This window comes from Leopardus geoffroyi, chromosome D1 (assembly GCF_018350155.1).
Source record: "Leopardus geoffroyi isolate Oge1 chromosome D1, O.geoffroyi_Oge1_pat1.0, whole genome shotgun sequence".
Taxonomy (NCBI): Eukaryota; Metazoa; Chordata; class Mammalia; order Carnivora; family Felidae; genus Leopardus; species Leopardus geoffroyi.
Window position 1 is genome coordinate 9,793,104 of NC_059329.1, and position 23,461 is coordinate 9,816,564.

At 42.9% G+C, this 23,461-nt stretch overlaps 1 protein-coding gene and 1 long non-coding RNA gene across 8 annotated transcripts in view; both read right to left on the reverse strand.

The window, feature by feature from the left end:
* The window catches only part of ALG9 (ALG9 alpha-1,2-mannosyltransferase), a 105,164-nt gene that overhangs the window by 16,885 nt on the left and 64,818 nt on the right, over positions 1 to 23,461 (reverse strand). For 4 of the 7 annotated variants that reach the window (XM_045482768.1, XM_045482766.1, XM_045482763.1 and 1 more), the window contains exon 14: positions 21,208 to 21,338. The exons of the other annotated variants lie outside the window; for them this stretch is intronic. In XM_045482768.1, the coding sequence (XP_045338724.1) occupies positions 21,208 to 21,338 (131 nt within the window). The remainder of the gene's footprint in view (positions 1 to 21,207; positions 21,339 to 23,461) is intronic. 7 annotated transcript variants of the gene reach the window in all.
* LOC123600647 lies at positions 8,861 to 15,897 on the reverse strand. Its single transcript, XR_006713722.1, has 3 exons — positions 15,888 to 15,897; positions 15,661 to 15,665; positions 8,861 to 8,990 (listed from the first exon to the last, which is right to left on the reverse strand). It is a non-coding gene; the product is annotated as an uncharacterized LOC123600647 (long non-coding RNA).

Consider the following 23,461-nt stretch of genomic DNA (forward strand, 5'->3'; position numbering starts at 1 on the left):
GCAATGTATTTTCCTCTCAGGACTGCCTTCGCTGCGTCCCAAAGCGTTTGGATTGTTGTATTTTCATTTTCGTTTGTTTCCATATATTTTTTAATTTCTTCTCTAATTGCCTGGTTGACCCACTCATTCGTTAGTAGGGTGTTCTTTAACCTCCATGCTTTTGGAGGTTTTCCAGACTTTTTTCTGTGGTTGATTTCAAGCTTCATAGCATTGTGGTCTGAAAGTATGCATGGTATAATTTCAATTCTGGTAAACTTATGGAGGGCTGTTTTGTGACCCAGTATATGATCTATCTTGGAGAATGTTCCATGTGCACTCGAGAAGAAAGTATATTCTGTTGCTTTGGGATGCAGAGTTCTAAATACATCTGTCAAGTCCATCTGATCCAATGTCTCATTCAGGGCCCTTGTTTCTTTATTGACCGTGTGTCTAGATGATCTATCCATTTCTGTAAGTGGGGTGTTAAAGTCCCCTGCAATTACCACATTCTGATCAATAAGGTTGCTTATGTTTATGAGTAGTTGTTTTATATATTTGGGGGCTCCGGTATTCGGCGCATAGACATTTATAATTGTTAGCTCTTCCTGATGGATAGACCCTGTAACTATTATATAATGTCCTTCTTCATCTCTTGTTACAGCCTTTAATTTAAAGTCTAGTTTGTCTGATATAAGTATGGCTACTCCAGCTTTCTTTTGGCTTCCAGTAGCATGATAAATAGTTCTCCATCCCCTCACTCTCAATCTAAAGGTGTCCTCAGGTCTAAAATGAGTCTCTTGTAGACAGCAAATAGATGGGTCTTGTTTTTTTATCCATTCTGATACCCTATGTCTTTTGGTTGGCGCATTTAATCCATTTACATTCAGTGTTATTATAGAAAGATACGGGTTTAGAGTCATTGTGATGTCTGTACGTTTTATGCTTGTAGTGTTGTCTCTGGTATTTTGTCTCACAGGGTCCCCCTTAGAATCTCTTGTAGGGTTGGTTTAGTGGTGACAAATTCCTTCAGTTTTTGTTTGTTTGGGAAGACCTTTATCTCTCCTTCTATTCTAAATGACAGACTTGCTGGATAAAGGATTCTCGGCTGCATATTTTTTCTGTCTAGCACACTGAAAATCTCGTGCCAATTCTTTCTGGCCTGCCAAGTTTCAAAAGAGAGATCCGTCACGAGTCTTATAGGTCTCCCTTTATATGTGAGGGCACGTTTACCCCTTGCTGCTTTCAGAATTTTCTCTTTATCCTTGTATTTTGCCAGTTTCACTATGATATGTCGTGCAGAAGATCGATTCAAGTTACGTCTGAAGGGAGTTCTCTGTGCCTCTTGGATTTCAATGCCTTTTTCCTTCCCCAGTTCAGGGAAGTTCTCAGCTATTATATCTTCAAGTACCCCTTCAGCACCTTTCCCTCTCTCTTCCTCCTCTGGGATACCAATTATGCGTATATTATTTCTTTTTAGCGTATCACTTAGTTCTCTAATTTTCCCCTCATACTCCTGGATTTTTTTATCTCTCTTTTTCTCAGCTTCCTATTTTTCCATAACACTATCTTCTAGTTCACCTATTCTCTCCTCTGCCTCTTCAATCCGAGCCGTGGTGGTTTCCATTTTGTTTTGCATTTCATTTAAAGCGTTTTTCAGCTCCTCGTGACTGTTCCTTAGTCCCTTGATCTCTGTAGCAAGAGATTCTCTGCTGTCCTCTATACTGTTTTCAAGCCCAGCGATTAATTTTATGACTATTATTCTAAATTCACTTTCTGTTATATTATTTAAATCCTTTTTGATCAGCTCATTAGCTGTTGTTATTTCCTGGAGATTCTTCTGAGGGGAATTCTTCCGCTTGGTCATTTTGGATAGTCCCTGGCGTGGTGAGGACCTGCAGGGCACTTCCCCTGTGCTGTGGTGTATAACTGGAGTTGGTGGGCGGAGTCGCAGTCAGACCTGATGTCCGCCCCCGGCCCACCGCTGGGGCCACAGTCAGACTGGTGTGTGCCTTCTCTTCCCCTCTCCTAGGGGCGGGATTCACTGTGGGGTGGCGTGGCCCGTCTGGGCTACTTGCACACTGCCAGGCTTGTGATGCTGGGGATCTGGCGTATTAGCTGGGGTGGGTAGGCAAGGTGCACAGGGGTAGGAGGGGCAGGCTTAGCTCGCTTCTCCTTAGGTGATCCACTTCGGAAGGGGCCCTGTGGCAGCGGGAGGGAGTCAGATCCGCTGCCGGAGGTTTGGCTCCTCCGCAGAAGCACAGAGTTGGGTGTTTGCGCGGAGCGAGGAAGTTCCCTGGCAGGAACTGGTTCTCTTTGGGATTTTGGCTGGGGGATGGGCGGGGGAGATGGCGCTGGCGAGCGCCTTTGTTCCCCACCAAACTGAGCTCTGTCGTCCGGGGGCTCAGCAGCTCTCCCTCCCTTTGTCCTCCAGCCTTCCTGCTTTCGGAGCAGAGCTGTTAACTTATGACCTTCCAGACGCTAAGTCGCGCTTGCTGTCAGAACACAGTCCGTCAGGCCCCTCTGCTTTTGCCAGCCAGACTCGGGAGCTCTGCTTGGCCGGCGAGCCTCCCCTCCGCCCCGGCTCCCTCCCGCTAGTCCGTGGAGCGCGCACCGCCTCACCGCCCTTCCTACCCTCTTCCGTGGGCCTCTCGTCTGTGCTTGGCTCCGGCGACTCCGTTCTGCTAATCCTCTGGCGGTTTTCTGGTTATTTAGGCAGGTGTAGGTGGAATCTAAGTGATCAGCAGGACGCGCGGTGAGCCCAGCGTCCTCCTACGCCGCCATCTTCCCTAGAGTCCATAACTTTGTCTTCTATATCACTGACTCACTGCTCTGCTTCATCCATCCTTGCTGCTGTGGTATCACAAGTGCATCTCAGTGACAGCATTTTTTAATTTCATCCTGACTAGACATCACCTCTTATCTCTGCAGAAAGGGATTCTATGCTTTTTTCAACCCCAGCTAGTATGCTTACTATCGTGGTTCTAAATTCTAATTCAGACATCTTGCTTCTACTCATGTTAAGTCCCTGGCTGTCATTTCTTCCTGTTCTTTCTTTTGGGGTGAATTCCTTCATTTTGTCATTTTGGAGGAAGAAAAAGAATAAAAATTAAAAAGATTAAAAACACCACCAAAAAATCAAATAAAGGAAACTAGCTCCTAGGTATAGTTTGGTCTGGGTGTTGAAAGAAGCTTGATTGCATAGAGGAAAAAAGGAAAGAAAAAGAAAAAAAAAGTAAAAATTGTTTAAAAATTAAGAATATGTATACAATAAAATAGAATTAAATGAATTGGAGAAAGTAAAATAGAATAAAAAATAAATCCCAAAAAAATAGTAAAAATTTTTAAAAATTTATATAAAAATGGAAAATAAAAATGTTTTCTCTTTCTGTATCCAAGCGCGCGCGCACACACACACACACACACACACACACACACACAAACAGATGGACCAGTGAAAAGAATGAAATCTGAATGAAATTACATCCAGATTCCCCTAGAAGTCAAACTATGAAGCACTTTATATTCCACACCCTAAGCAGGCAGAGGGACTTGTGGTGGTCCTCTAGGGCTTGCTTGGTACAGTTGGGCAGGGCTTGGTGTAGTAGCTCCATTCTCCACTAGGTGGTGCTACTTAGCTTACTGGGGTGGCTCAGTGTGGCACATGTGCCCACGTATGCACATGCGTGGGAGAGGTGAAAATGGCATCACCCAGATTCCCAGTCTCTAGCATCAGAACTCTGTGCTCTACCTAACAATCAAGCACCCCTCATTTGTCTCCAGCTTCTGTCTACTCCCCGCTTCTATAGTGTCCGTGTCCAAGCCATTAGCCTTCCAGGCAGCAGTGCCCTCATAAATTTTATCTCAGATGGGGCTGTTTCCAAACCCCTCACTTCTGAGGGCCCTGCGGCTTAGACCCTCTCCAACCCTCTAGGGGAGAGTCTCACCAAGAAATGGTCAGATGCCAGGTTGCCCCTGTGAACATTCCTACAATCACACTGCTATAGACTCTCAGAGGTTGTGGCTGGATGCTGGTTTGCCCCAGAATAAGTTTGTGTGTAGCAGCAGCATTTCAGGGATTATGGTAAACACACAACCTGCATCAGGTTTCACCACACCCTGGTGTTTTTGTTTCAATACCACAATTGTATTCTCTGAGGTCCACTGGGACCTTTGCCTGTGGTGAGACCGTGCCAAATGCCCTCCTTTCAGGGTAGCAGGGGAACCGCTTCCTCCGTGTGGCTCACAGACCCCTCAGACCTCGCTGCCTGCTCCTGGGGATTTGCTCTTCTCACCAGGGGACAGCCAGGTATTGGGCTGTGGGATTCCCAATGCTGCTCTGCCCTGTATAGAGTCCTAATGATACCGAAACCCTCTCCTTCCTCCTTTCTCCCTTTCTTGTTCAGGCACTTATGGGTGCTTCGACTTTCTCTCCAGCTTTCAGGGGACTGTTTTTCCTGTACTCTCCCCCTCCCCTTTCTCTGTCCTCTGTCCACAAATACCACTCCCTACCCTCCACGGCTTCTCTTTCACCCTCTCACCCCTCCGCACTGCATACCTGCTGAGTTCTTTGGCTCAAGTTATGCAGATTGTTGTTAACCTTCAGATCTATTTTCTAGGTGTGCAAAATGGTTTGATGCTGATCTAGCTGCATTTCAGGGATAAGAAAAGCCAAGAACTTCCATGCTCTTCCGCCAACTTGACATTCTCCTCAACAGGTCTTGAAACCATCCTAGGAAACCCTAGGTTTCCATTTCTATCAGTTAATCTCTTTCAGCGTACCTTATTTATTACACTCCTCACAATTTTTAATTATACATTTATTTGTTGGCTAACTTGTTTATTTTCTATCCTCCACACCCTCCACCAAAGATTTCTGGGACCAAGTCTGTTTTATTTACCAACAGTACAGTGTCTGGCATATAGTAAGTGAAGAAAAAATGTTGAATGGATGGATGAATGGAAAGCAGGGAGGCAGCAAGATAGAAAGAAGAGAGTGACACAGGGATTTTATACAAATGAGACCTGACTTCAGTTCGGTTCAGCCACCAGTGACTGAGCACCATGTCAAACAATGGGTTAGAAAAACAATGGTGGACAAAAGATTGCTACTCTCAACAGGGAATTTAAACTCCAATCGTCTGTGTGGTTTGCAATAACCATGTTGCCAAGGCCAAACATGGGTCTGACTTGGAAACATCAAGAGATCCACAAAGCATCTGATTGTGCCATGCTTCATCAGGGTACAATCCTAAGAAATTCAGCATCAAATTCTATCACGTGTTCAAGAAATAAGAAGGCCTTTCTAGTTAAGCCTGAAACACAAAACTATATAAAAGATGGCAACTCTCTATAAGTAGAAGCTAAGAAGAATCTATCATCAGAGATTGGTATTAGGGGAAAAAAACCTTATTAGAAGACGAATCTTCTTTTCTCCTGCAGAATCTGCTTGTAGTCTTTAAGAGCACTGTCTACCTTTCACATCTACAGCCACTACTATCTTCTAGAAGATGAATAAACAGTCAATCTACACACCTCTGTATGTGTATAATGATTTTTTTTTTTTACACTCAAAGACAAGTTGGCTTGAATTCTTCACTTCTAACACTATAGCTGCTGTTCTAAATTTCTTACCATCAACAGTTTTAATATGTTAAGCACGACTGGGTCATTTTGAACTGTTTTAGTGTTGCTGGAAAAAGGGAAATCAAATTGGTTATTTGCCTTTGTGAAAGAAAAGAGCAGTTGAGCACTGGAATAATGTGTGCGTGTACACTCACAGACCTGGAAACAAAGATCAGACTGAAATACAAATGAGAACAAAACTAATGTCTATCAAAACTCCTACAACAATGTCTGTAATGATGTGAAACGCCAAAGTATTGCCCTAGGGAAGCACAGGAAGCATAATTTAGGGAGACACAAAATACGTGCCTCAGTCATGGAAGCCGACTTCCCCTCTCCCAGTGAGAAAGTCACTCAAGCAATTCAAGGATGAAATAAACGTGGACAAAGCAACTGCCTGAATAGCATAATTAGCTGACAGCTCAGAATGTTTTCTAATTCAATTACCAGCCCTATTTATCAGGGCCAGGCCACGCTCTGCCATGGAGATTTCAATCTGCCCTTGCTGACGTCAATGGAAGACTGCCTGACAGTTCAACAGGCATAAATGAAATGCTGGGTCAATTTTTCACGTTAAAAACAAAACGTCCTAGTCCTCAGGTTTTCTCTTTTATTTTTATCTATCCATCCATCCATCCAAACATCAATATCCCCGTGAACCTATAGTCTAAATACATCACCAGTTCTTTTTTTAAAGCTGGCTTCGTCTCTTGGTCTCCATCTCTTGCTCTCCTGCACTCAGTTCATATTTCAGTGACTGATTTTCTGCAGTAGAGTGGGCCGTTCACAGCTATCTCTAGTTCTGAAGAGATCTCAGAATCCCATCAAGGTTTAATTTTAGCCACCCTCAACCTACAGTCCCATATCAAGCAATTTAAGAGCTTATCAAAAAGCTGGTATGCATCAAAAATGTAACAGTTCTGGGGCACCTGGGTGGCTCAGTTGGTTAAGCGTCTGACTTTGGCTCAGGTCATGATCTCACAGTTTGTGAGGTCGAGCCCTGCATCTGGCTCTGGGCTGACAGCACAGAGCCCGGAGCCTGCTTCAGATTGTCTCCCTGTCTCTCTGCCCGTACTCCACTCACACTCTGTCTCTCTCAAAAATAAATATTTTTTTAAAATGTGACAGTTCTTTGATACTCTTAAGTAGGAAATGGGTTGAGGGACACTAATGTTTAGTCAGTACTGCAGAGTAGACATTTATCTCTTTTCCCAATAAGAGAGATGGACACAGGAGTTATGTGCTGGGTGCCATACTCCACTAGAACACCAGCCTCTTGAAGACAGAACCTCATCTAAGTGCTCTGTCTCCAGTTTTTAGGATGGTACCACAGAAAGAACTCAGTAAATCCTCTTCTGTGGGTGAAAGAATGACTACGCCCTGCCTCTTAAATGTGAGCATCTACTCTCACCTCCCTCACTTCAGGCAATACTCATCTTCTAAAAGAAAAAGCAATTATCAAAAGTAATACAAAGCTTTTTTTTTTCTCTTCTCTTCCCAAACAATTCAGTCCTAAAGACATCAGATTGGTCTATACAAAGCAGGAGCCTACAGTAGGAGGGTGGGGGAGGGCAGAAGCTATGATGGCCCATGGGATGTTCCAGCACAACTGACACGTAGAGGGCATCCATATTAGCAAAGAAAACATTAACGCAAAAGGTCAAGTAACCTCTCCAGGTCTCTGTTAATGTAAGATTTACCGAATGAAACTTTATTTCCAGCAAGCATGTCCAACAGACCCTTGACACTCAATAAATAGATATATTCCCAGTTGCAACCTCCAAAGATCCCTACCATGATCTGCAAGTTCACTGAGACACAAAGTGTACTCACAGCACTTCAAGACTGGTGTACAACTGATTCATGGCCCTGGTCAGTCACTTGACATGATACCATAACCTCTTGATAGTCACCTTTAGACAAAAATTCAGAATGAGGGGACTGAGAAAGAACTGGTATTAGGCAACTGGCCATTTTCTGACCTTTAGTCCCACCAAGGTGCTGGGAAAATGCTCTACACTCATCTGTTTTCTGTTTGATGGCTACTTAGATATGAAGGCATTATATGCTACACGCACCATTCTTGTGCAGAAGACACTACACAGCGTTCAAAAATGTTTCTGTCTCTCCTCTTTGGACCTCCTTTGGGCTATTTCTACGTGAGAACTAGTAAGTAACATTGGAAGCCACTTTAGGTAGAGGATTATTCCAGGGATGCAGAGATGGTTCAATATTCACAAATCAATCAATGTGATATACCACATCACCAAAATGAAAAAAAGCACATGATCATCTCTATAGTTGCTGAGAAAGCAACAGATAAAATTCAACATCCAATCATGATGAAAACCCTCAACAAAGTAGGTTTAGAGATAAAAATCCTTTGACACAATGAAGGCCATATATGAAGACCCCACTGCAAGGCGGAGGCCCACGTGGGGCTGTTGCTCAGCAGGCCTGACCTGGCTTTAGGCCCAGCCGGGGATTCGGCACCTGCACCCACCCAGCCACTGCCAGCTCTCGAGGTGCACTGCGGCCTCCACTGCAGCATTCTACCTGGGTGGCTGGGCGGTCCGTGGGCAGCAGCGAGGCCACGCTGACCGACTACGGAGGAGCAGCAGAGCACAATGAGCTGGAGGCTCTCGAGTTCATCCACCCCGACTCCTTTCACAGGCAAGGGTCTCTCAGCTACCCCCTCAAGCCCCAGTTTTGTTCATGTTCTCTCTCACCAGCAGTACATCTGTGCTGTGAGGACAGGAAGGGGATGAGTGAAGAGCAGCTTGAGAGTGTCATTAACCAGTAGTATCAGAAAATCCACCCAGTTTCACCCTTACTCTGACATCTGAGGCCTGAGAAAATGAAGAAACTGTCCAGGCTATCCCTCAAGTTAACATACAGTTAAAAATACCTAGATGAAGCCCCTCTATGAAATAATCTCCCAAGAAAATCTACAAGACAATGATGGCTCAGACATTTTAACACAATTAGCATTACAGGCAGAAGGAAGCCATGGTATGGTGATGATCTTTAGGGACAGCTGTGTGAGAAAAACTAAATGAAACAGATCAAATAAAAACCAGAAAAGGGGCGCCAGTGGGGCTCATTTAGTTAAGCATCTGACTCTTGATTTTGGCTCCGGTCATGGTCTCATGGCTCATGGGCTCCAGCCCCGCATTGGGCTCAGTACTGACCATGCAGTGCCTGCTTGGGATATTCTCTCTCTCTCTCTCTCTCTCTCTCTCTCTGCCCCTGACCAGTTCACATATGCTCCCTCTCTCAAAATAAATAAACATTTAAAAAGAAACTGGAAGAGAGGAAACAAAACAGAAAAAGAAGCAGACAAAGCTGAAAGGCAATTTTTTCATGGCACTCCTGTTACAAATGAGAAGCTGGAAGGCCAAGTTTGAGGCAGAACTCTTAGAAATTAAAAAGAAATGAATGCAAGAAGGAGAATGAGCAGGAAAGAATAAATTAAGTGGGAAAGAGCTATTCGAAATATTGAAACAGATCATCGTCTTGACACATCTGATACCCAGTTTTCAGAAGATGCTACAAGCAGCAGAGGCGGATGAACCTGGCAGGAAATGGAGGACTTGGAGCCAGAGGATGACAAGGATGACAAAGAGGACTCAGACTACAATCATGCTGACCCAGAAGACACTGATCTGACAGACGAGTGGACTATCCCTACCTGCAGAGAGCCCAGACTGGCACGGTATCTGTGGCTGTGCTGAGATGTTGATCTTTTACTCTGAGAAAAAATACTTTTCAAGAGAATATTCATCTGATAGCTCTCATCATTCAGCTTAATAAACTGACCTTAAAATTTCAACAACAAAAAAAAGAGAGAGAGAGAGAGAGAGAGAAAGAAGGAAAAAAAAAACCCACAGCTAATATCACTCTCAATGGTGAAAAACAGAGCTTTTCCTCTAAGATCATGAACAAGACAAGAATGTCCACTCTCACCACTTTTATTCAACACAGTACTGGAAGTCCTAGCCACAGCAACCAGACAAGAAAAATAAAAGGCATCCAAATTGGTAAGGAAGAGGTAAAACTTTCACCATTTGCAGGTGACATGATACTGTACACAGAAAATCCTAACAACTCTGCCAAGAAACTACCAGAGTAATAAGTAAGTTCAGTAAAGTGGCTGGATATAAAATTAATACCTGGAAATCTATAGCATTGCTATACACTAATAACAAAGTAGCAGAAAGAGAAATTAAGAAAATAACAGCATTTACAACTGCATCAAAAATAATAAAACACCTAGGAATAAACTTAGTCAAGGAGAAAAAGACTTACATCCAAAAAACTATAAAACCGTGATCAAAGAAACTGAAGAGGATACAAACAAATGGAAATATCTACTAGGTTCATGTATTGGAAGAATTAACACTGTTAAAATGTCCATACTACCCAAAGCAATTTACAGATTCAATGCAATCCCTATCAAAATGCTAACAGCATTTTTCATAGAATTAGAACAAATAATCCTTAAATTTGTATGGAACCACAAATGACCCCAAATAGTCAAAGCAATCTTGATAAAGAAAAACAAAAGTGGAGTAATCAGAATTCCAGACTTCAAGTTACACTACAAAGTTCCAGTAATCACAACAGTATGGTACTGGCACAAAAACAGATACACAAATCAATGGAACTGAATAGAAAACCCAGAAATAAACCCACGCTTATACAGTCAATCTTTGGCAAAGGAGTCAAGAAAATACAATGGGGAAAAGACAGTCTCTTCAACAAATGATGCTGAGAAAATTGGATACATACATGCAAAAAGAGGAAGCGGGACCACTCTCTCACGTCATACACAAAAATAAACTCACCATGGATTAAAGATCTAAATCTGAGACGTGAAACTATGAAAATCCTAGAAGAGAGCACAGGCAGTAATTTCTCTGATATCAGCTGTAGTAACATTTTTCTAGATAGGTCTCCTGAGGCAAGGGAAACAAAAACAAAAATAAACTATCAGGACTACAGTAAAATAAAAAGCTTTTGCACAGCAAAGGAAATCATCAACAAAACAAAAGGGCAACCTATGGAATGGGAGAAGATGTTTGTAAAGGATATATCTGATAAGGAGTTAATATCCCAAATATATAAAAAACTCATATAACATAAAAAAAAAAAAAACAATTTTAAAAAGGGGCAGAGGACCTGAATAAATATTTTCCAAAGATGACATCCAGATGGCTAAGAGACACAGGAAAATATGTTCAACATCACCCATCATCAGGGAAATGCCTTATCAAACCACAATGACATGTCACCTCACACTGGTCAGAATGGCTAAAATAAAAAACACTAAAAACAAGTGTTGGCAAGGATGTGGAGAAAAAGAGATCATTATGCACTGTTGGTGGGAAAGTAAAGTGGTGCAGCCACTGTGGAAAATAGTATGGAGGTTCCTCAAAAAATTGAAAATAGAAATACCATATGATCCAGTAATTCCACTATTGGGTATTTACCCAAAGAAAACAAAAACACTAATTCAAAAAGATACATGCACCCCTAAGTTTACTATAGCATGGTTTACAATAGCCAGGATATGCAAGCAGCCCAGGTGTCCATTGACAGGTGAATGGATGAAGAACATGTGTTGCATATATACACAAGGGAATATTATTCAGCCATAAAAATGAAATCTTGCCAGGGCTCCTGGGTGGCTCAGTTGGTTGAGCATCTGACTCTTGATTTCAGCTCAGGTCATGATCCCAGGGTCATGGGATTTAGTCCCACATCAGGCTCTGAGCGGAGCCTAGAGCCTGCTTAAGATTCATTCTCTCTCCTACTTCCCCTCTACCGCACTCACAAGCTCTAATTAAAAAAAAAAAAAAAAAAAAAAAAAGAGTAAACTTCAATGAAATCTTGCCATTTCTGATGACATGAATAGAGCCAGAGGGTATAATGCTAAACAAATAAGTCAGTCAGAGAAAGACAAATACCCCATGATTTCTCTTACGTGGAAGTTCAGAAACAAATGAACAAAGGAAAAGAGAGAGAGACACAAACCAAGAAATAAACTCTTAACACTATCCAGAACACACTGATGGTTACCAGAGGGGAGGTGGGGGATGGGTCAAATAGGTGCTGGGGACTAAGAGCATACTTACTGTGATGAGCAATGAGTCATATATAGAATTACTGAATCACAATCATATTGTGCATTTGAAAGTAATCTAACACCACGTGTTAACTATACTGGAATTAAAATTAATTTCATTTTTAAAAAGAGATGTGGATTTACACAATGGACTATGTTACACAGCCACAAAAAAAGGAGGAGACTGTTCCATTTGAGACAACATGGATGGACCCAGGGGGTACTATGCTAAGTAAGTCAGAATGAGAAAGACAAATAACATATGATTTCACTTATATGAGCAATCTAAAAAATTAAACAAATGAATAAACAAAAAGCAGAATCTGACCTATAAACATGGAGAATAAACTGATGGATGCCAGAGGGAAGGTGGGTAAAGGGGATAGGCAAAACGAGTGAAGCTGAGTGGGAGATACAGGATTCCAGTTATGGAATAAATAAGTCACAGGAATAAAAGGCACAATATAAGGATACAGTCAATGACATTGTAATAGTGATGTATGGTGACAGATGGCAGTTTCACCTGGGGTCAAAGTATAAATAACGTATGACCTTATCCAAGTGTGAACTTGTACACCTGAAAACTAATGTAACATTGTGTGCCAAATCAAACTAAAAAAAAAAAAGAAAAAGAAAATGAAATTCATCAAATAATGGATAAATATTTTTCTGAGACCTTACTATGTGCTAGGAGTTACAGAGATTCAGTAAGAGTTGTGGTTTCTAACTCTCAAGGAACTCAGAGTTAAGACCTCTGATGAGACCAGCTGCTTGGTCTAAGCCAGTTAAAAGCAGTGGCAGTCCTGAAAGACTGTATATACTTTTCAAATCTGAGAGTCTCTATAGTATGGACTTGCAGCACCAATGGTCTGTACACAGTCTCTTTCTAGAGAACGAATTTCCCAACAACGGGAAGCACACTCTCCGAGCTTCATAAATACACACACACACACACACACACACACACACACACACACAGGTTTGTCCTTCTTAAAATGTCAGCAGATCTCAATGATAAACAGCTCAAGACTACAATGAGGAAAATGCTGCTGTGTTCTGAAACCAAAGCTAGCCTGGGGTAGCTTTGCCAGATGAAAGTCTCAGCTAAGTATCTGGGAGAAGATAACACAAAACCAAACAAAAAGCAAAGGCCAAGAACTGATAAACAAACAAAAAGTATTGAGAACAATGAACTACCAAGAATCACACAAGTTCAGAAACTCTGATCTCTTCTTCCTTATGATTTCTCAGTATTCTTGACATAGATGAAGGAGCTGGAGGTACGACCATGATTGATGGGTGGGGAAAAGACCAGAGCACTTCAGTTACTGACTGGGAGGAAGAACTAATTCTACCCCAAGGACTTGAACATCATCTGAAGCATGTCAAAGTGTTGGCCTGAAACCAAATTCTGCCATAGGGTGTAGTCTCCCTTTCCATCTGGATAGCACAAAGCTGCAGATGAACAGCCTGCTGGGCTATTTTGTGCACCGCAGGTCTCTCCTACAAGACATCTCCTTTAAAAAGCAAAATTTCAAAAACTATTCAATTTGGATGAAGAATGGCATCAAAAGAGCTGTGATGGTTTTAAAACACGTCCATAAATCCTTTGATATTTCTCCCATCAATAGGGAAAGTCTAATTCCTCTCCCCTCAAACTTGGGTTATTCGAATGGCTTGCTGTCTATGAACAGAATGAGACAAGAGTGATACACTGTATGAATTCCAAGACTAGGTCATCAAAAACGTTATATCTCTTGAGATACTAGCTTTTGGAAGCCAGCCACCAGGCTGTGAAGAAGCGTGGGCCACATGGTGAAGCCACATGTAGATGTCCTGGCCAACAGCCCAAGCTGAGATCTAGCCAGCATCAACTGCTAGACATGTGAGAAGGCCTTCCCAACGCCTCCATCCAGCCCGAACCACCGTCTGATGGCCAATGCATAAAGAACTCTGAGCAGCTGAAGAACTGTCTGGCTGAGCCCAGTCAACTCCAGAACATGAGAGAAAACAATAATCATAAGTGCTATTCTTTCATACTGCTAAGCTAAGGATGATTTGTTACACCACCACAACTAGAACAAGGGCTTCCAACTAATTTGCCCTTTGCAGTGATTCTCTATGATCTCCCAGAAATAAACAGTTCTGCTTATGCTGGGGTTAGGGACAGAGGACACCATGGCTGCCATCAACCAGACTACCACACAGGACCAAAATGGATACAGGTGTCATGGCCTCTTCAGGCCTCAGGGCTGCTGTATTCACTTCTACTTGGAGGCTAAAAGAAGACTCACAGTCTCAGTAAACAATCTCCACAACAGGTAAAGCTCAGTGGCCACTAAGAATCCTGGGCTGGGCATTGAAAGAACACACACAGCAGAGGCTATCAGGAATAGGGAAGGCCCCTCTCCTACCGGGCCCGAGGGGGTTAACTTTCAACTCCCGACTTGCATCTCTTCTTCTAGAACTATACATTCGCAGGGCTTTGAAATTCTGCCCTTTTTAAGTCTCCCCAAATTATCCCCAGCCCCTCATCAGGCAAACCTAAAATTCAGTTAGATGAGGCTAACACATCCAAAACAAGGAAGAAGGAAATCTCATAATCCAAAAACCAAAGGTTTCAAGCAAAGCAGCCAGACAAAAGGGACCTATAACAAAGGAGGAAAGTGTGGGCGGAAAGCAGCCGCGTGAAGCAGTGACAGGGCCTCCCAGCTTGTTTCTAAAGCCACACACAGGCAGGCCCTGGTGTGCAGGAGGCCAGCTCCAACATCCTGGAGAGGCACTTCCCACCAGACTCCTACACCACACTCAGGAGGAACCCACCATTGAGCCGGTAGTTTATTCCAACACTCTCCCTTCACTCCTCTCTGGGGAATCTCAGAGTAGGCATTACATCCGCCCACTTGTCGAGCTATTTTATACAAGCAGCAATTATATCATGCTTCAAAGAAGGAAAAAAAATCCTCTCTTATTTTAGAAAGTATGTAATATGAGATGGCCATACAGTAACAAATGTGTCTGGTTTAAAAAGTGACCTTGTTGACTAGTTTAGATTCCATATCCTAGGAGTCAGAGAAAGCCTTATAAAACTAGCCAGACGCAGACATGGCCAACTCAGGGAGAGGAGAGGAAGGCACAGCTTGGTACCAGCTGTAAGCAAGGTGGGGGGACAAGAGAAAATGGTTAAGATCTTGGGCCTGGGTCCCATCTCAGACTAACAGGTTCTGGGATCTCTAGGCCTCTCATAAAGCAGAGAAGCAGCCTGTTGGTAAAGAATGGACATCTGGACTGCCATTCACCCAAACGGGCTAAGCACATTTAGTCCTCTTTACGGAGTCATTCTTCATTAGCCCAACAGTAAAGGCCTTACTTATCTTCCAACAATTTCCACGGAAAACAAGCCCATGTATTCACAGATACTCAGAATGTCTCAATTTATACCAGTCACCATATCGTTCTAATCATCTTTAAGCTACCTCCCCCTGGAGCTGAGTCTCCACCCAGGAGGGTATTCTGATGTGCCCGTACGGTCTTCAAACTACCCAGGCTGTTTCCCTTGCAGATGGCTGAGACCTAACCTAGGCTAAAATACCAAGGAGGGTCAGCAGATTAAGTCAAATAACTTAACTATGGGAAAATCCACAGTAAACATGACTATGGGGCAAAGGAACCATACATGCTCCATTCCTCATCCTGCTTTTTGGGGCAAGCCCTGTATTCTGGTCACATTAAATAAACCATACGTCTTGATTTGCCCAGGACAGGACACCTTTAATTTTCAAGAGCATTTGGATTTGGATGATCTATTATAGATCACTTTACCTAAAAGCCAATTTAAGCCAGTGAAAGAGGTCAATTAAATTTTTCTTGACTAAACCCGCAGGCGCTTCATCCAAAAGGCTTCTTTTTATCTTTCCACTTGCGCTCGTGACTTCTTCTCCGTGAATTATGGAAGTGGTGCTGCCCTCTTTACCACCGGTACAAATCCTCCTTTTCCTTCAAGCCTCAGCGCAGGAACCACGTCCTCCAGGAAGCTTCTCAGTATACTCCTACCTCCACAGACAGGCCTCTCCTTTCTTAGAAGGTCTAGCATTACAACCTGGTACCTTTCTATGGTCTTAGTACTATTTTCAAGTTGTTTTTGCATGTATAACTACACAAGTTGTAAGTTATTTAAAGGGCAAAATCTGTGTCTAATTACCTCTTTCACATCCCTTAAAAAATCTAGCTCTGTGACAGAGACATACTGTCTCCTGATTTCCAAACCTGCCTAACCAGCTGGCTCTCAGTCTCCAGGTGCCTCCTTCTGCTGACTCCTTCTCCCATAGGGCCCTGAACTCTCCTTGAAAGCAGCTAACACAGGTTGTAATTATATATTGATCTGGATGGTTTTTTGTTCAATGGTAGCCTCCCTGTTACATTGTAAGGTGTGTGTACTGTTTGTCACTATATACCTAAGATCCATGACAGTGCCTGGCAGTGTTTAAAAAATATCTGTTTGGATGCATGTCAGATGAACAGACAGACAGATGGATAATGGAAGAAAGAAAAAATTGATCTCAAAGTCAACTATAAATATAAAGGAAGCAGATTTCAGTTTTAGGGACTTAAACATCTAAGATAATCTTACATTTCTAAAAGATCACCTGGGGGCGCCTGGGTGGCGCAGTCGGTTAAGCGTCCGACTTCAGCCAGGTCACGATCTCGTGGTCCATGAGTTCGAGCCCCGTGTCGGGCTCTGGGCTGATGGCTCAGAGCCTGGAGCCTGTTTCCAACTTTGTGTCTCCCTCTCTCTCTGCCCCTCCCCCGTTCATGCTCTGTCTCTCTCTGTCCCAAAAATAAATAAACGTTGAAAAAAAAAATTAATTAAAAATAAATAAATAAATAAATAAATAAATAAATAAATAAATAAAATTAAAAAAGAAATAAATAAATAAAAGATCACCTGGCAGTAGGTCACAGACTTATTAAAACCTCCTTTCCTCAGAAAGAGCTAGAGAACAGTTAGGCCTACAGCCCCATCCAGTCTAGGGTCTAAGACGTGAGTGGCCATTTGGTGCAGATGGCACTGTATTTCTCCTTGTTACAGAAATTGCTCCCACACACAAACCACGGTCTCAAGCAGCAAAGGAGGAAATGTAACATCCCGAGTGAACAGGCGGGAAGGCATCCAGGATCAAGCTCCTACAAGCATTTCAGACACCACCTCAGCGCGTTATCTCTGGGGCCCACGGCCTCTGACAGTCCAGCTTAATTGTCCCAAGTCAGCAACACGACATGTCATGGTGTTGACAGTTCTAAATTGCTGTGGCAAAACTAGGCTGTGGGATCCCACTGTTTTTGCGGTTAGATCAATGTATACTGGGAAGTGCTGTCTGAGAGAGAATAATCAGCATAATTTTGGAACACTATACTGCCTGCTAATTAATGGAAAGGCCTGACATTTACATCATGCTTTAGAATTTACAAATACTTTCATATTTGCACTCTCAATTGATCCTTACTACACCCCCATAAAGTAGCGGGCAGCCAGGATTAAATGCACCTGTCCTCTGACCCCTTGCTCTTTTCACCACACTCTGCACACCTTCAAGTGAACTGTACCTTTTCAGTTCTTAAACCAACAGATTTTCTTCTTTTTCAGCATATCATCATGAAGAGAATGCCAATTTATGGGAAATGAGTACAATTTATGAGAAGTGAAAAACCCCAGAAGGCATTCCCCAGTCAGCTCCCTCCCTCCCCCTGCACTAGCGGTGTGATGGGTGAGCTGGGCAGGCGTGCGGAGGGGAAATGAAGCAGCAGCAGGGACCCACCCACCACCCACCAACAGGAGAAACAAGATGCCCTATGAGCTTAAGGTCTGTCTCTCCAGCAAGTTGTGCTCAAACTTGCAAAACCTTCTGCTCAGGGACCAGCCCGGCCAGAGCAAGCAATCCCCAACAATGACTAGTACGGCACTTCTAATACAGCAAAGGAATATGTTAAAAGCTTGATAGAGGCCACTGGGGAAAGCTGTGCGATACTGGGAAAAATTCTGACCTCATCTTCCAGACACTATATATCTCCTGAGTCTATCAGTCCTCGGCAGTTGAGTTCACACCCTCGCTGCCTCTCTATCTAGCCAACCAGAATAGTCTCCTATCCTGTTTCTGTGCCACCAACTTTCCCTCCTTCCAGTCCGCCACCCACACTATCACCAATGCAATCCTCACGTCACCTCCTCTTGGGATCTTCCTCAGCCTCTCCCACCCGAGCCTTTTTGGAATTGCCCATCCCTTCTACGCCTCCATGGCACTTCTCTGGTGTAGTGTCTCTCCCCAGATGTACCAAAGTCCCCAAGGCAGCCGTCTTCTCTGCACACAGTCTCAAATCTAGGATGCACACGGTGTGTGATAAATGTTTATCAAATTGAACCGATTATGCTTTATTTCTGCCCTTAACATTGAGCTTGTGAGGGAAGCAGAACACTCAGCGGGGAACAGCAAGCAGCGTCTCTGGGAAAGGATGAGGAGGGTGGTGAAGACAGAGGAGCCACAGCACTCGTGTGGCCGTGCAAGTATCTCCAGTCACTGCTCATCACAAGACAGGTGGGGAAGTGACCAACACCTTTTGCTCTTCCCTCAGAAGACTTCAAAGTCTCCAGTGAGAACTGTACGAGCATGGTTTCTTTGCCTTGTCCCGAAGGCTCTCAGTCCATGTGCACCAGCTGCAGGGTGCGTGTGCTATTGAAAGGGGAAACGGGAAGATGGGCACATCTTCTCATGTCAACCCTCAAACCCAAAAGGGAAAAAAAACTTACCTTAAAATACGCCCTTGTCCCATTTGCTACAAACAGAGTTCGTTCTGTGGTCAGCGTACTGCTGTCACTATTTGTGAACCACTCAGTGTCCTGTGCTAATGGGAAGGCCGCTGGGAATGCGCTGTCCCCTCCAAGCTGGAGATCTTCCCAGGGCCAGATCTCAGGCTGTCACAGTTTTTTCAACTCAAAATAGAAGGCACTACAGCAACCTACCCCAAGTGCTGTATCGAATAACAATAATGAAGAACACGTGTGATGCAGAGCGTTCACACCATCACTGCTGCTTCTCCTGCCAGCTCTCTCCCCTTATTACTCCAATTCTGACCACATGTGAGTATCAACCCAAGACCCCACCACCTCTCATGGCCCTCCACTCCCTCAGCACCCCCCACCCCTCCTCGCCTAACTTAAGGCCATGACCACTCCCCTACACAAACTCAACTCCCCTGCCCCTTCATGCTTTGCTGAACTTTCTTGGCTAAACTCCAACCCTGCACACGAAAATGGGTGCATAATCATTCACAACAGCATTATTCATGATAGCCAAAAAGTAGAAGCAACCCAAATATCCATCAACTGGGGAAGAGGTAAACAAAATAGTTATATCCATAAAAGGAGTAGTATTCAGGCACAAAAAGGGACACCAACTGATACTTGCTATAACATGAATGAATCTCCAAAACATGCAAAGTCAAAGAAGGCAGATACAGAACCCCACATATTAGATAATCCCATTCATATACCCACAACTTGCTAAATTTAATAATTATTGAGTTGTACACTTAAAGCAGGTAGATTTGATGGTAGGTACCTTATCACCAGAGCACCAAAAAGCAACCACAGTGCTTAACTCAGTGCTTAACTCAGTGCTTAACTCAGTGCTTAACGCAGTTTAAACTCAGGTGGGTTCTTTACCCCGTCTTCCAATCATACTGTATTTCTCAAGATCCTTTAGTTTCCTACTCTCAATTATTCCCGTCTTCTCAAATCCTGAACACCTCATCCCCACAAACTCCCTTCTCATCTGATAATCCTACTTCCTACTGCACAGAGAAACCAGAGGCCATCAGAGGAAAGCTGCCAGATACCCGTTATCACACCGACCCGCTGCCTATTACTATCCTCTATCTAGCAGCTATGTGTGGCTATTTAAATTAAGATTAAACAAAATTAACATTCAGTTCCTCACCCACAGAATAGTCCCATTTCAAATGCTTAATAGCTGCATGTGGCTCGTGGCTCTCATGTTGGCCAGTGTGGATACAGAACATCTCCGTCACTGACAGAGACGATCTACCTGCTGCCTGTCTGTTTGAAACATCTCCTCTCACCCGCATCAAGGGCACCTGCTCCACCAATTCCTTCCTTTCTCCTACATGACCAGTTTCCAGGTAAGAGATCATTTCCATCGGTATACAAACCTAACTGTGATTTCCCTCATTTCAAAACAAATAAAAGATGAACAGTTTGGGGTGATGCAAAGGTTTCGAAATAGATAATGGCATTGTCAACAGAAAAGAGAAATAATGACCATGTGACACGATAACGGTGTTAGTTGATGCTACCGCTGTGATCACAGGCCAACACAGAAATGCATCGAACCACCCTTCAACTTACAAAATGTGTAGGTCAATTTTGCAAATATAATTAATACCACTGAATCGTACACTTAAAATGGCAAACTATAGGGTTTTTGTGTATAATTATGTTACACATATGCCACAATATAAAAAAACCCAAAGGACACAATCCATCACTCCCCCTGCAGTGCCCACCACCATTCATAGCCCTATTTCTCTGCTTCCCGTTAGAGCAGAACTCTCCAGAAAACCTCTGTGTTCGCCACCTCCAGGTCTTGTCCTGCTGCTTTTGCTCTGACCCCTAACTTCCAAGTCACCATGCTCAGACCACTCCATCAAAACTGCTTTCATCAGCTGCCGAACCCAAACGACAGTTGTTATTATTCATCTTCATTCATCGGCAGGTTCTGATCACTCTGTCCTAAAAACATCTTCTTCCCTGTTTGAGTCCCAGTCCTGCCTCTCAGGACCTGGTTCTCTACCTTTCACTTTCTGCCTGGGCTCTGCCCCCTCCAGGGCTCCCTGGACCTCAGCCCACAAACAACCTGACTCCTCCAGCTCAATGCCATGACTCCTTCACCTGAACATTCTGACTCCCCTCTTGTCATTAATTCTCAGCCCCTTCTGAAGAGCCAGACAGGCCCTGTTCTATTGGTCTCTCTCTTTAAGATCAAGTAAGGCCTGTCCTTTCCTCGACTGAGCCTGGATTGCAAAAACAACAGATATGAACTTCTAGCTCCTTAAAGGACAGAGTCAATCTTCCTAACAGTGTTATAATACTCAAAGACAGTTGAGGTTGATGGCCAAGTGTAATCCATTGCAAACACTTATTTGCATGGTCTTCAGTGGATCTGTTTTATTTAGATTCTTTTATTTGGATGACACCTAAATAAACTTTGCATGTGGTGCCTAGAAAAAGAGAGCACTGTTTTAGATTTCTCAGGAAACTGGACAAGAATAGATGTGTTTGGGCCCAAATAAAAATAAAATGAAATGATGGCTATTACAGTCAGCCCAAGACTGGAAGTTATTCAATCAAGATTCTAATTTGTACCCTTACTAGTCCTAGTACATCTCTTAGGATTAAAGCCACATACCTAGAAGCATCAAGGAATGGTCTGTAGGCCAAGCTGATCCATTCTTCTCTATTCGATGAGTATTTTGGCTCCCGGGGTGTTTCTCTCATCGTGTCCAAATCTACTAAATAATGGCATTTACTGATGTCAATCTGCAACGAAGAAAGGCCAAGTCTTCATCAGTAACTGCAAAGGCCCTTTCAGGGTAATGGACATCAATTACAATCCTAAAAATTCCCACAGGGTCTTAGAAGCACAAACATCCAAGTCCTAGGACAATGTTACCTGTGCTGTCTCCACTCAGATAGGAGTGTTAGGTGCTGGGGTGTTACTTAGGCTTCTAGGGCCAGGAGAGAGATATGCACCCAGCCAAATATGTACGTAAGCTTTGGGAGTTCTGACTCTACTTTGGGTGTTAAGTTCCTCTGGCTTCATAGACACTTCTGAAGGCTAGCCTGAGTCTACCGCATACTCAAAAAACTCTATTCTTCTGCTATCATTCCCTTCCAATCTATCACCTCTTATCTCAGAGATGGAAAGGCCACCACCTAACCACATATGCTAATATGTGAAACCCTGTCACTGCTGACAGAGACCTGTGAAGTTACCCTACACCTTTTAAGTGGTACAGAAATATCCTATATCATCATCTCCTTCAACATTTCAACACAACTGACAGACATAAGAACTGTCCAGGCAGCAAAATATCAGTGAAACAATGATCAGAACTGCAAGAGTGGAGAAGATTATGAAAAATACATACTAAATATTAGCCAAACTGCAGTCATCCAGTTGATTACAACTGGATGGATGCTCATAAAAGAATATTAATATATTTCATTTAAAACCATATCAAGGGCAACACCTGGGAGACTCAGTCAGTTAAGCATCCAACTCCAGAAACTCAGGTCATGATCTCATGGTTCACAAGTTCAAGCCCCACATTGGGCTCTGTGCTGACAGCTAGTAGCCTGGAGCCTGCTTCAGATTCTGTGTGTGTCTCTCTCGCAGCCCCTCCCCTGCTCATACACTGTCTCTCTCTCTCAAAAATTAACACTAAAAAATTTTTAAATTTTAAAAAGATTTTAAAAAACTGTCTAATGAGTACCAGCTTTCAGCCTGAGAGGAATGAAAAGGTCTAGAGAGAGAGTGGAGATGGTCATACAACAATGTGCATGTGCTTAATGCCACTGAATTATATCCTAAAAATGGTTAAAGTGGTAAATTTTATCACAATAGAAATCTGTTGAAATGATTCATTTTCATCTCGAAAAAATTTTTGACAATACAGTATTAAGCCTTATTCCTAAACACTCACTGCTATAAAGATGTAAAGTCTAAATAAATAATTTATTAATTTGATTAAAATTACTGATATAGTAAATGCAATCTCAAAAATCCCAACAGACTTATTTTGTGAAACTTGACAAGTGGATTCCAAAATGTATAGAGAAATGTACAAGGCAGCCAAGACGCAGTCAGGAAAGAAAAGCAAGGTGGCAGCTTAACTTGCTATACACTTAGAGTAATTAAGACAAGAGGTGTTTAGTGCAGGAATAGATCAACAGACTGATGCAGAAAACAGAGCCTCAAATGGATACAGGCAACATGGACCCTGATTTATGATAGAATGACACCTCAGACCAGTGGGGGAGAGGACAGGCTTTTCATTGACTGGTGCTGACACAAATGGACAAACACTGGGGGGAAAATGCAAATGAACCGTAACCTCACTCCACTCACAAAAATCAATCTCAGATGGATTACAGAACTAAATAAGGCCAAACTCTAAAGCTCTTGGAAGACAGTATCAGAGAGTATCTTCAAGAACTTACGGTAAAAGTCTCTTTAGACAAAACCCAAAAAGCATTAATGACAAAAAAAATGGATAAATTTGACTACATTAGAATATCTATTCAAACATACCCTTATGAGAGTGAAGAGATGAGCGAGAAAATGGCAGAAGAAATATGCAACATAAGAAGCCATCAAGGATTCACATCTAGAACATATAAAGAATACCTGCTAATCAACAAGACAAAGATCACCCAACAGAAAAATGGGCAAATGACTTTAATAGGTACTTCACAGGAAGAAATCTAAATGGCCAAAAACCAATGAACAAGGGCTCAACTTCATACCAGGAACCAAGGAAATGTAAACCAAAACCACAATGAACAATTACAATACTAAGTGTTGGCCAGAATATGGAGAAATTCTTCATTCTTTGCTGGCAGGAGATCAAGTTGGCACAAGATTTTTAGGAAACTATTTG